The 14,605-nt window shown below is 40.8% G+C and overlaps 1 protein-coding gene across 1 annotated transcript in view; it reads right to left on the bottom strand.

The window, feature by feature from the left end:
• Positions 1-14,605, bottom strand: part of mmp15b (matrix metallopeptidase 15b) — a 37,589-nt gene that overhangs the window by 20,414 nt on the left and 2,570 nt on the right. The window contains exons 2-4 of the mRNA XM_031739452.2: positions 5,160-5,308; positions 4,717-4,839; positions 4,092-4,399 (exon numbers count right to left, since the gene is read on the bottom strand). Of these exons, the coding sequence (XP_031595312.1) occupies positions 4,092-4,399; positions 4,717-4,839; positions 5,160-5,308 (580 nt within the window). The remainder of the gene's footprint in view (positions 1-4,091; positions 4,400-4,716; positions 4,840-5,159; positions 5,309-14,605) is intronic.

Genomic DNA, 14,605 nt, shown 5'->3' with positions numbered 1-14,605 from the left:
CTTGTAATTCCAGAGTCACATGAACGTCCTCACGGCATGCTAAGCGCCAGCTAACACTCGAGGGGAAGAAATAGAAGAGGGTAAGACAGAGTGGTAGAGATAGCTCAGGATGAATGAAGAGAGATAAAGAGCCCTTTGTGAGGTAACTGTGACTACCAGTTTGACAGAGAAAAGCAAGATTGCACTTCAAACGTCTTAGCCTGGTTAAGTTCAGCCAGTGTCTCTACTGCTAATTCACACACATACATTTGACCTATTTCAACTCCCTAAAGCTTTGTTCCCTTGTTTATCATGCCTCACACCTCATTCATCCGCCACAGGGAGACTATCAGTGTAAAAAAGGGCAGACTAAAGCAGCACCTAGACAACCAAAATCCACTACCCAAGTTTGCTCTGCCTTTTGCCAGAAACTTACTCATCATCATCAGTCTCATCTGACCACAAAAGCTTCTGACCTTTTAGTGCTACCAGCTTACCACATTTTGTCTGAGCGAAAGGTGTTTGAGTTTCATGGATAACGTGTAAAAGCTGTTTTTGTTTTCCCTGCCAGAAAGCCTGATTAATCACACTGTGCGTCACAAGGCTTACACCAAAACTCTTTAGCCTAGTAAAAGAGCTCTGTCTGAAGCTGAGGTCAAGGAAAGGGAAAGAAAACACCATGATGAGTGGATCAAATGCATTTGTGCTTTTATCGTCAGCTGCTGTCTTTAATTTTTTATGTCCAACTATTGATTGCTAAGCTGTGTTTGTCTGATGCAACTCAAAAGGAGGTCAGAGGTGAGAGCTCATTTTGTTCTGAGGACCCTTCAGCAAAGCATATGCTGACTAAGGCTTTAACGTCACTCTTCAAGTCTCGTTTTTTCTTTCAGCACATCTGCTGCTCTAAGAATAATCTTCTTTCTGGACATTATACAAACAACCCCTGTTATATTGACTAAAAGTCTTCATCAACACCATTTCTTTGTTTCATTGTGTTCATTTGAACTTGTCCTAAAATGGAACCAGACTAACTGCTTTATTATTTCAGCCTTTTTTCAGTCCACTGATTTTAGTTACTACTAACAGCTAATCCACATATTTTTGACCATTTTTTGGAAAGTTGAAACTATTATGACTCAGTTATTTTCTTATGCAAAAATTTCAAATGGTTTATTCATACAGCTATCCATTCAATTGTTAGAGATCTGTATTTTTAATTGTATTTCTAATTTTAACCTGTTATTTAAACTATTTAAACATTATAGTTAATGTATTTCTCCATACCTGTAGCTAACAATTTTGACTGCTAACCATCCAAAATGAACTTCAATTGAAAGTGGAAGAAAATGGGTGGACTACATACATGATATTTAAAAGTTTATAAAATTGAGAAAGAAAATTGTTGCTGTTAAAAATAAATACTTGTAACTTTCAACTGTCACCCCATCAGGCACATACTAGACCAAGGGTGGGGAACTCCAGGCCTCAAGGGCAGGTGTCCTGCAGGTTTTAAATATCACCCTGGTTCAACACACCTGAATCAAATGATCAGTTCATTGTCAGGCTTCTGGAGATATTTTAGACATGTTGAGGAGGTCATTTAGCCATTTAAATCAGCTATGCTGGATCAAGGACACGTCTAAAACCTGCAGGACACCAGCCCTTGAGGCCTGGAGTTCCACCACCCCTGTACTAGACCAATCTGCATGACCTCTGTCCTCTGAAAGAGAAGAAGAAAAAAAAAGACAAAGAAAAACTTGCATGTCACACAAAAGGCTACATTTTTGACAAGTCTGACTACTTAGACATGCCAACTAAAGTGAAGACCACATGGAAATTTAGCTGCACTTTGCTTTCAAGCGGTGTAAGTAGCGTGGTGCAACAAAAGGGCCAGTCTCCACATCTCCCAAGTGGAACACACTCCCACTTACAGTGGCATTCCATCCCTGTGATCTGCCCTGCAACACGTCCCACACACAACTGATCACACAGATACAGACTCGTACATGCACACACACACAACACTTAGCTGTGTGTGTCAGCTGGATATGCAGATAGCAGACAGGCCAAAAAAGGCTTTTGTTGAAAAGCAAAGTCCCCATTTAATCAGCAACAGCATTTTTGTCATTCTTCATTTCTGCGTGTAACTAGCTTAGTGCTAGTCACTGTTATTAAGGTTTTTAACTGGTTAACATGGGCTCATCCTACCAAAGGTAGGCCTGAGGGCGTAAATATGAACATAAAATATTTGACTTACTTAAATATGATTGGTCTAATAATTTGTCTTTATAAAGCCAATAACTGCTAGAAGCAGCAGCTACACCCAGACCAAGCTAGATATGAAGCTTCTTCTCTCATCAACCCAGAATAATTACATTATGGTGACTTATAGAATAGTTTTTCCTCCGGATATAACGCCTGTTTAAGTTGGTCCTTAGTGAATCCTCTAATGAGATCAGTTGTTGATACAGTATTATTTTCAAAATCACATAAAAATGGGCAGCACCATCCTGATCTGTTGTGATCATTCAGTATTTCACTAGCTGGGCCCACGTCCTCATTTTAGGTTTGACAGCGTTTTAGTAGGTAAAAGTGAATGCTTTGACATGAATTGAGCTGCGGTTTGGGGAAGTCCTCGAAGGGGACTGGCGATGGCTCCCGGGCCTGGCAGATCCCCGTGCACTAAATAGGAGTGAAGAAGTTAAAGAATAGAGAACAAGGAGGGAGGGAGGGAGGGTGGGGCACATAAACGAGAATGATCAGCTTGCAGAACTGGGGGAACCTATATAGATGACAACCGGAAGGAGCGTGTTTGGAGGCGTGGTCCTGCTCCTGAAATTCCGATACATAATCTCCAAACAAATAACTAAGACAGAATGGGTAAATATACTTAGTCAAAGGAGTTTGCAAAGAAAAAGCGTCTGGACTTCTTTAAGTTGCTTGAAGACGTTTCACCTCTCATCCGAGAAGCTTCTTCAGTTCTAAGGTCAAATGGCCGAGAGTCCCAGATTTAAACTCAGTGGGAGTTTCCCCCCAAGGAGGGACAAAGGACTCTCGGCCATTTGACCTTAGAACTGAAGAAGCTTCTCGGATGAGAGGTGAAACGTCTTCAAGCAACTTAAAGAAGTCCAGACGCTTTTTCTTTGCAAACTCCTTTGACTACGATGACCTGGATGACTGAGAACCTTCACAGACGTAAATATACTTAGTAGCTTTTTAGAGTGAGTAATAATTGATTTTAAAGCTCGGGAGGTCACCTCAGGGTCTTCTCAGGTATGAGGAAGTTAAAATTCAACCTTTTTTGTATGGGTTTTTAAATAAAAGACAATATACTCCTTCCAAGTAAACATACTAGTACTGGCTCAAATTTAACAGTGAGGCAAATTATGAGCTTTTGATTCAGTGGGAGAACATTTTCCAGATGAGTTTACCAATGTGAAACCCACAAGGCTACATGACTAAAAACATTGATAATCCAAGTTCAGTTATGAACAGTTTTTACTTTTTAAGGCCTTTTAATAGTAAATGTGTTTTTAAGACATTTTGAGCATTTATTTTAGAATTCTAAGGATTTTTGTTTTTAGGGGGGATTCATGGCTATGGCTAAAGTCAGGAGAAAGATGTTAACATTATCACTTGGGGTATATTTCAAATTTATAAGGGGGTACACTGGGATAAAGACTGAGAGATGTCACAGGGAGTCCACTTTTAAAGGTAAGTGGAGCAGCTGAGCCTGACAAATGAGAGATGATGTAACTGGCTGAGCCTTGCCAACTCCAGTTAGCTGTGGGGGAAATCCACGGGGACAGCTGTTATATAGATCCATTACAACCGGCACAACATGACACGACCAGTGCTGAAAACTGCTCATCAGCTGGGCCCCCACAAAAACGCCTCAATCATCCAGTTCTACAAAGAATTTAACCAAATAACACACTGTTGATATCCAAACCCTTAAGACAAAAGCCACAAAACAACAATCTGTCTCTTGGCAATAAAACATTCTCCTATATTATCAGCTAAGACGATTTAAATTTTTCTATTTAAAAAAAACTCTTATCTTAAAAAAATAATAAAATCCATAATGTAACAGATTGAAAGGAATCTTTTACCTTGTACATTATGGTTCCCTATGGTCCATGGTTCATCAGAGTCAAAATGCGTGTCTCCACCCATTCCAGGTCCAGGGAAGTAGGCGTGAGCCAGAAAGCCCCCCTCCCCGTCAAAAGGAGAGCTGTCCCCATGAAAACCTGAAGCGAAGAAGATCATGATGTCGGGCTCCTTACGGCGTCCATATTTGATGTCCTGGTAGGGGATTTCGTCAAAGCTCAGTGGGGTGATCCTCTCCCAGACTTTGAAGGCCCGCCTGATGGCCTCAAACGAGTTATACTCTCCAATTTTTGGAGTGTAGTTCTGAATACTATGGGGAAAGAGAGAGAAATAGAAAAAGGCCAGTGGCCAATATAAGTTTGAAGTAAAATGTATTAAGCATTAATGTTTTTCATTTATATGCTGTTAGAAATTGTCAGTGTCTGGCAAGAAGAAGATGAGAGCAAACATCTTCAGATGAGGCAAGTTTGAGTTCTAGCACATTGCAGCAAATGTATACTTAATACAAAAAACATAAAAAGCAACACATAAAAGCCGACTTTATTCAAGCCTCAAACAGACAGAGATTACATTCATTTCCTCTCTGTACTGTACATTTGTGGCAGGTCTGCTCATCTTTGTTGTTACCTGTAAGTGAGGTGCTTTTTGTTCCATTTATGTCCAGTGAGGGCATAACGTTTCCGCCGAACGTTGGTTTTGATCTGGCCTCCAAACTTGTCAGGCACACCGCAGCGGGGTCTCTTCATAGCACTGTTGAGATGAAAGAAGAGGTGTGTGTGTGTGTGTGTGTTTATGTTGAGAGGATGAAGCAACCAAGAGAAGAGATGAAGGGGAGCATTACATTAAACCTTTTGGTTCTGCTATATTTTCGTGAGCAGTTTGTCTCAAGCAGCTGTCTATTCTTTCACACTGCAGAGGATTTTTTTTACCAGCATTCTGGGACAAATCAATCAATAAAAGATTCAAATGGACTGTTTAGTTAAAATTTGTGACTCGTGTTTACTGCCAGTTTACTTGGGCCTCATTAATGGATATAATGTACTAAAACGCAACAGTTAAGTCATGCTGACCTTAGGGTTTGAGCGTCAATCTGTCCAGTGACCTCCAAACCGTAGAATCGCTGCATGTCGCTGATAGCGTCGGACAGGATCTGAGCCGATCGCATGGTCGACATCTGTCTGCTAGCCTGGGGCAGGTAACCGTACATCCTCAGCCATGCCTATACACAACAGAAAAAAAATGTATCATCCGAAGCAAGCTTACTTGAAAATAAGCTCATTAGAAAGAACTAAATATTATCATAAGACCAAATATAAAAATAGCATACTTTTCATTTTAACAGCTTAGTCTACACAGACGAGCCTGTGGAACAAGAGACTTTTGACTTATAAGAAGAACACAGCAACAGCTGTTTTATAAGCATATTAGCAGTTAAAGCACTGAAGAGCTAAAAACCATAAAGTTTGTCTTCTACTTGGCTTATGTAACATGTTGACATGACAGAGACTTGCCTTGATTTTTGTGGGAAACTGCTCATGATTATTATTTCTGCAAGTGTACAATCCTGGTTTCCCACCAAGCCTGACCCGCCATATTTTTGGTTAAGTGTGTTAATGTATTTTCTGAGATTACTTTTCCTGTTTCTGTGCATAAAAATGTCTCAAAGGCATATGTTATGACCTCATACTGTTTTACCTGTTCACATGATAACGGTCCACTTATGTCAACTATTCAAAGTAGGTTAAACCCATTCATCACTGTATGTAAACAGGGTTAAATGTGACTAAGTGTGCTTGTGTAGTCCATGCTGTAAGTTGGTAATACACTCCCCTGTGTGTCTCTGTTTCTCTCTAGCTGCTGCAGCTGCCTGATCTAATAACTTTTACCGTGTAAACTCTGCCTCTTAAAAAAAGTAAACTGCTCTTTCAAAATGTATTCTGCTGTGAGTTGTGCTGTATTTAATGCCTGGTATACAAACTGAAGATGGTAGAAAACTTAGCGAGGCCTTCAGCATCTGATGTATTAGGGGAGCGTGAGCCCAGTAGTGTGGAGGGTGGGGGTTAATGACAGACTTGAGGGAGAAAACATGATACTTGTCTCAATCATAGATGACGCAAAGACTATTCCACCTGTTATGTAGAAACCCAATATCACAGGCGTTTGTGCACACACACTCACACATACAAACATGCACACACGCACACACACTCACACATACAAACATGCACACACACACACACACACACATACACATATGCACATGCACACACACACACACACAAACATGCACACACACACACACTCAATACAAACATGACACACACACACACACTCACACATACAAACATGCACACACACACACACACACACACACATATAAAACATGCACACACACACACACACACACACACATATAAACATAACACATGCACACACACACACACACATGCACACACACACACACAAACATGCACACACACACACACACATCACACATACAAACATGCACACACGCACACACACTCACACATACAAACATGCACACACACACACACACTCACACATACAAACATGCACACACACACACACACTCACACATACAAACATGCACACACGCACACACACTCACACATACAAACATGCACACACACACACACACTCTACACACATAAATATGCACACACACACACACACTCACATATAAAACATGCACACACACACACACTCACACATACAAACATGCACACACACACACACACTCACACATACAAACATGCACACACACACACACACACACATACAAACATGTACACACACACACACTCACACATACAAACATGCACACACACACACACTCACATATACACATATGCATACACACACACTCACATATATAATATACACACACACACACACACACACATATATATAAACATGCACACACACACACACACACACACACATATAAACATGCACACACACACACACACACACATACAAACATGCACACACACACACACACACACATACATAAAACATGCACACACACACACACACACACACATACAAACATGCACACACACACACACTCACACATACAAACATGCACACACACACACACACACACATACAAACATGCACACACACACACACACACACACTCACACATACAAACATGCACACACACACACACACACACATACAAACATGCACACACGCACACACACTCACACATACAAACATGCACACACGCACACACAGAAAAAACCCCTCCATATTGGGGTAGTCTGTGATACTGACACTCATACACATAGTCACATTCCCAGTGGTAGTTCAGGGATTTGTTACCGTGTGTGTGTGTGTGTGTGTGTGTGTGCATGTTTGGTCACGCATGTGCTATAGCTGTGTCTCTGTTTTCAGCTCTCAAGCTCTCACACCCATCTTTCACAATGCAAAATGCTACCCAATAAAGGCCTTATTTACTTACCCACTCCTTCAGAGGCATCAACTGACTCGTCCTTTTGAATGTTTTTTTCTTTTTGTCTCACACGCATCTTATAACCCTGATAGGCTCGCGACCCCTCCCCCTGCAGCCTGAGCTGGATAAGTGGAAGAAAACCGAATGATGGATGAATGGATGGATGGTAATAAACAAGCCAAAAGGGCAAATGCTACTACTCCACAGTGGAGAAAACAAGAAATACTTTGCCTGCTTGTGTTCTTCTATGATTAGATGTGATGAACTACCATAAAGGGAACATAACGCCTGACTGATTAATCACTCCAGGTTCTCATGGCATTTCATGAGCTCAATTAAGGTAGTGAATGACTCCTGTCACCCTTTGACTTATGGTGTTTGTTGAATCAGCAACTCCTTTCTATTTACCTGAAGCCAACAGGTTTGTTTCATTAAAAAAACAAAAATGTATTGGGTGCTTCACCAACGTTATACAGCTGCAGATCATTTCGAAAACTCATCTTCCAAAGAAAGATTATCTTTGTAGTAAAAGACAGAGTTTATTTCCCCAAAGCCTCACAAGCTCCAGTATTTCTGTGCTTGGTCTGGGTCTTTCAAATGAAAAGGTTCCCAGTGAAAACACAAGTAACACAAAGGTAAAGTACAGTGAAGCAAACAGATCATTATACAGCACCTGAGAGCTTTGTATTTACACTGCGGTCTATTCAATGACCAGCTGAAGTCCAAGCATGAAAAACCAAAGCATTTCAGCTCTAAGCCAGTGGAGAACTTTGCCCAAGGAGCTTCTTCATTCACCACCTTACAGGTTTTAACCAAAGGTTCTGTGATCTAATACTTGCCATTTACACACTGATAACATTGTTTTTGGTTTGCAACGGTAAGAAAACCTCAGAACAAAAGCTTTTTTCTGGCAGTAGAGTCATTTGTTAGCACTGTGATTAAGTGTGCATATGTGTGCGTCCGTGTTTTAGAGCAGAAAGAAGTGTGTAGAGGTCAACTGGATGTGACCGTGACCCACCGCTGCCTTAAGATAAGGAAGTTGCAAACACACACGTGCAAACTAACGTACACTTCCTGAAAGACTTATCTAAGGATTCTCCCTCTCTCTTACAAAGTCAAGGCAAAGAAAACAGGTGGTGCTGTTGAAAAGGCACTCTTTTCCTTTCAAATAACTTTAGCATGCATGTTTTTACTATTTAACAAAGATCAACACTTCTGTTATACTTTCTACAGCTGCAGTTACTCAAAGATCTGAGAAAATGTTGTCATTAGAGATCGCACACCAGGCTGCATGTAGAGTTTCACTTCTTATTTTTTAAATGTTAAATGTCAAAAACACATCACCCAAATGACAGAGAATCTGTAAAAAGAATTACTGATTTTCACTTCAGCAAATGCTCTTCACATTTCCTACTGTCCATCAAAGGAAACCAAGCACTTTGCAACAGCAAGCAAGGGACAATTGACCACAGCAGACACAGAGGAAGGAGCAGTGGGAGAGAAATATCGATTTCTATCTGAATTCCAATAAAAGCACACACACACACACACACACACACACACACACACAAACACACACACAGTGGGTGAGCCGAGAAAGAGTGAGACCCTGAGTTTATTTCCCTCTATGCAGTTTATACCAGTGAGAAGACTGAGTCACCGTTAACATCACATACAGTGCTGTGAAAAAGTATTTGCTGCTTTCCTGCTTTCTTAGTTTTCTTGCTTGTGACATTTAACTGGGATAAATATGCAAAAAATTAAGAATCCAGGAAGGGGCAGATATTTTTTCACAGCACTGTATATCACAGGACAGTTTACCATATCTATGCTGCCTAAGCCCAGCCAGATTTAACTGAGGCTGCCCACTGACTGCACAATACACTGATAGAAACTCTGGAATGCAAAGAAAAGTCTGCCTTCCAAAGACTCTTTTGTCATGTCAGCCACTTGCTCATCTCCTCTGTGATCAGCATCTCCACATGGTTGCTGTAATATTACCTGATAAACACAGGAATTGCCTTCATGTACACATTTGTACACACTTTATGTTTGGTGCTTTTGTGGCAGGCGTGTGCTGTTGTCTCTACACGTGTTTTCTCTGTCCCATTGCTTTTAAATCTATGTATATTTACAACAGGCTGTTGTCAGGTACAAGGGCAGAGTTTCAGTGCTATTAGGAAGACGTATGGGGGCTTATGAACCCTCACCTCCATCGTCTAAAGTAGTAAAGTACTTCTGCCTGGCTGCTCACTTTCCCTCGTCAGCTGAGCTGAATACAAAACAACGTAAGGAATAGGAGAGGCTTGTGTGTGTATGGGTGTGTGTGCATGCTGGGCCTCGTCTATTAAATGGTCTTTCAAAGAGTCCTTGAGCTTACCTGCCAAAACCAGACCCAGCAATATACAGGGAGTTGTAAAACCTGGCAGTGTGTGTGTGTGTGTGTAAGTGAGAGAGCATTTGTGTGTGTCCACCACAATGTCAGCCAAGATACTAACAGCTTTTATTCCGAGGCTTGGTCTGCTGCCATTTTTTACCTCCTGACGTCCTACCAAGAGGATGGATAAGTAAATGAGAAGTGAGAGAGAAAGTGAGACCGACAGAGGAGGAGGAAGCAGAAGAGAGTTGTATTTGTTTAATTTGGAGGGATCAGAAATGCAAGCAAGTCATGCGGGCTTTCCTTTGTCACCTGCTGGTTTATTTTAACAAGTTAATTTCAACAAAATGATAATGAGATGCACTACAAACTGGATGCTTAGTTTGTTCACACACTTCTCCAAAACCTTTTACAGCAGTGCAGTTTATCAGTGGGGGTTCATTTAACACATAATGGAAATAAGTTATGTGATTTAAAAAGAAAAATTATGAAAATCTAACCATAATATTAGTCTTATCACAGCTGCCTATAATGACCTTAAACTAACTACCGTTGGCTCAATGCTCAATAACTAGCTAGTTAATATGAAATGATTCATTCTCACCTATGATGTAACAATTAAGAATGTCTTGTCTTGTCATCAGCGTTCTTTCATCCAGATCAAAAACACATTGTTTGCAAAATCCAAGGTACAAACTGAAATTGTCAACCAAAAATCAAGGTATGAACCACACTCTGAGTTTACATCCAGACATGTAACTGTAATTTTTAAAATATTTCATGCTTCAGAAGTTAGGGGCTAGATTCAGCCCAAGACGTATCTCAACAGCATCTCAAAAGCTGAGGTCTGACAGAAGCTGCTGTGGCGTCGGTGTGGATTCAGCAGTCAACTCGTAAGACTTGCATTTCATTAAGACTTCTCTGTTTCTCTCTTTTTGTGAGTTGATATAAACACTTGTGGTTTGAAACAGATGAAAAACTGAGAAGCTTGTGCTGCAGTTCAAAGGAGTGTCCAGTGCTGAGCAGCATGTTAGAAGACCTACCCACTGTTCACATGACAAATATGAACAGCAATAAAAAGTAGAGTAATCCACAATGGAGTCAATCATGCAATGATCTGATGTTTAGCACTTTTACCTCAGAGCAATAAAGTTCTGAGTTCAAAAACAGGAGCATGCAAACTGTGTACAAGTTTGGTTTCTCTCACCATTGAAACACATGATAGGTAAACCCTGATTACAGTATTTTAGCCTACAACAGTCCACAGTTGTGTCAACGTTTCTGACACTTCTTGTAGAAAACAGCACAGAATTAACAGCTGTTGTAGCGTTTACCATATTCAAAGACACGTAAACACAAAAACACATATACACAAGAGCACAATGTCCCTAATGCACGATGAGAAATATCATTCCCCTTCCATCACTTCCCCAACCGTCACTGTAGTATACATGTGTGAATATGATAGTCAATCACGAGGAAGAGGAGGGACAGTGTGCAGAACCTGAAGAGATGGAAGTTTGCAGATTGGATGGCTGCAAAGAGAATAGCAGTCTACTTGTGTTCTGCAATAAGTCACCTATTACCCCCTCCTCTTACCACTCTCACTGTTTCAGCAACAAATTGCTGCTGAACACATTTTGCATTCTCTCTATAAACCAAGCTTTTCTTATCATGTCCATGTCTGCACTCCCTCATCCGCTCTCTCTCCCTCTTATTCAAAACTTTTCTCTCACAGTTCCCTCTCCTCAGACAAGAGGGTCCATTGTATTTCCTGACATGCCCTGGAGTCCCAGGCCCGCCATGCATGCGCACAGTGTGTGTGTGTGTGTGTCCCAGTTAGAGAACAGCTGTCACATTCAGCCATCACATGCCGCACAGCTGAGACAGAGCGCTACCTTCCCCGTCAACTCCCTCCATCTTTGTCCCTCCTTCCCTCTTTCATAAACAAATCTATCAGATCTCTCTCCGTGTTTCCCTTTTGTTAATCAAAATATCTCAGATTCTTGTCACACACACTAATAATCCCTCTCTTTTTCCTCGTTTCTTTTAACCTCCCACTTCATCCTTTTTGTCCAGACAGAGTAGGAGTTGAGATTTCAGGTCGCATTCTAAAACACAGCCTGAAGACTGGATCAGACTTCCACACAGAGTACTTCAATATGTGTATAAGTTTCAAAACAGGTATTTAATTTAATTTTAACACAATACAACACAGCTTCTTTGAAACAAACCAAAATATATATTACTTCATTTTGTATGTTGATTATGTTGCACAATTTACACTCATTTCTTCTTTATTAGCCCCTTTATGTTATTACTACTGAAATTCAAGCATATTTTCCACTCACACATTGAAAATACCAAAACATAAATCTATAGTGAGTCAACAACAAACAATAGCTCTTCTTCTAAGGTTGTCAAGTAACATATACTGTAATCTGAGAGTCTCCATTCTGCAAGATTTACTGGACAATTTCTGATTTTCAGATTAAGCGATCAGTTTTTGTGTTGCTGCAAAACACTAAGATTATCCTAGCTGGTCAAGTGGAAGAATTGATGCGGGCGATCGTGAAGAGGCAGGAGAGATACCTTTATGTTCGTTCACCAACTGGGCCAGCAACAAACCTTGCTCCTCAGTCCAGTTCGGCTTGCGAGTCCTTTTTTTCTCCATTTTCTGTGTTTGTAGGATATTTGTTAACCAGCCTTTACAAATAGACCAGCCAGCAATCACAGACATTGATAAAAGCTGAGCCGTGTTACCTTCGTTAAGACCACACTGAACTTGTAACATTGTGATTTCTTCTTCATTAGGGACAGCCCCTTGAGATAGGCGATCGTGGCTCAAAAGTTGGGAGTTCGCCTTGTAATCGGAAGGTTGCCAGTTCGAGCCCCGGCTTGGACAGTCTCGGTCGTTGTGTCCTTGGGCAAGACACTTCACCCGTTGCCTACTGGTGGTGGTCAGAGGGCCCGGTGGCGCCAGTGTTCGGCAGCCTCGCCTCTGTCAGTGCGCCCCAGGGTGGCTGTGGCTACAATGTAGCTTGCCATCACCAGTGTGTGAATGGGTGAATGACTGGATATGTAAAGCGCTTTGGGGTCCTTAGGGACTGTTAAAGCGCTATATAAATACAGACCATTTACCATGCTACAGGTGCTTATTATAATTTACTTTAAGGCAGCATTTGTACATTTGCAAAATGAATCATAGCACTTGTGGCATAGCACAAGAATTGTCACCATGTTTTCTGCATACTGACTTTACTTGGGTGGGCAAAGCCAATTAAAGGGTGGAATATTTTTTTTAGCCATCTGAGAAAACAGTGTGATTACGTAAGTAATGGGTAATCTCCTAATTCTTGACAGCAGAACCACCAGGTCACATTTGTGGTGATCATCAGTGACATTTCTTTGCCTATCAAGAGAGACTCTGTTAGAGAAACTCCAGTTTCCCTGTTGTGGGCAGCAGCAGGTGACAATATTCTTTGTTCTGCTCTGAAGCTCAGTTGGGCTCACAGACTGTACATAAAGGATGGATCTAGCCACCAACACTTACTGGATAATAAATGTGCATTGTGAAATCTCAACCTACCTTTATGAATCATCATCAGTTTAGATTTTAGAAAGCAGAGGTCACAAGTTCAGGGAGGATCTTTGGAACCAAGGAACACGGCCTAATCCTTCTTTCTGGTGCCAACAGGCACCAAAATGTACATATTAACTTCCTGTTGTTTTCGCTATTATTCAAAACTGCCAACTGAGATGATCACCTCATCATTAAAGTGTTTACGAGGCCCTGTTGGCCACTACAAAGAATACAAGTTGCGTTTCAGACCAGAAACCTCCACCTTTCATACATCGCCCTTTACAGGTACACTATAACCACACTAACCTGCAGCAGGTGGATAACTAGAGCCACTGCTACAAGCTTACTGAGCAGTACAAGGATTGTCACCATCTGGCAGAGATGAAGAGAAGCTCACTGATGAAGCAGCTAATTATTGCTCCATTTTTTTGAAATCACAAAGTGTATACGTATATATAAATATAGTGTCATTCTTCAGTACCTGCTGCACTCCACAAATGAAATCTGATTTTCTGGAAAAGATTTTCTGTTTACCATATTCGCTGTTATTACATCAAATTTCTTTACTGATATGTTCACTGTTTTAGTATTTTTTTTATTCATATAATTCTAATTGTCTACATATTACACTAAAACTCATCAACTTCAAAAGTGCAGTTATTTGAGTTATGCCCAAGAAAGCTGTGTAATATATATGCATATATATTTTAATGGTTACCCTAGAAATGCTTGGAGGGTAACAGTACTTATCTCTGCCCTGATTTTCATACATATTAAGTTTTTCTGAGCCATGTTTTTTTTTTCTTTTTGTAATATCCTTAGTTGGAAGCGGTCAAGCATTTCTCCAAATACTCAAACTGTATGTGCCTCAACAAATTAGAAAAGCACAGTTCCCAGGATGCACCGAGCACTGACCTCTGCATGTATGGAGAACTCCTAAGGTTAAACTAACAACAGGGGTTCAGTTGTTACAAACACACATGCACATTTAGCAACAAGTGGCTAGAAATTTCTCATCAGTCCACACAATGTGGAAACTCTTTGTCTGTGCATTAGCACACACCTGCACACACACAGA

This window comes from Oreochromis aureus, linkage group 1 (genome assembly GCF_013358895.1).
Source record: "Oreochromis aureus strain Israel breed Guangdong linkage group 1, ZZ_aureus, whole genome shotgun sequence".
Lineage (NCBI taxonomy): Eukaryota > Metazoa > Chordata > Actinopteri > Cichliformes > Cichlidae > Oreochromis > Oreochromis aureus.
The sequence above is the reverse complement of the archived record's forward strand: the minus strand, read 5'-3'. Positions and strand labels throughout refer to the sequence as shown.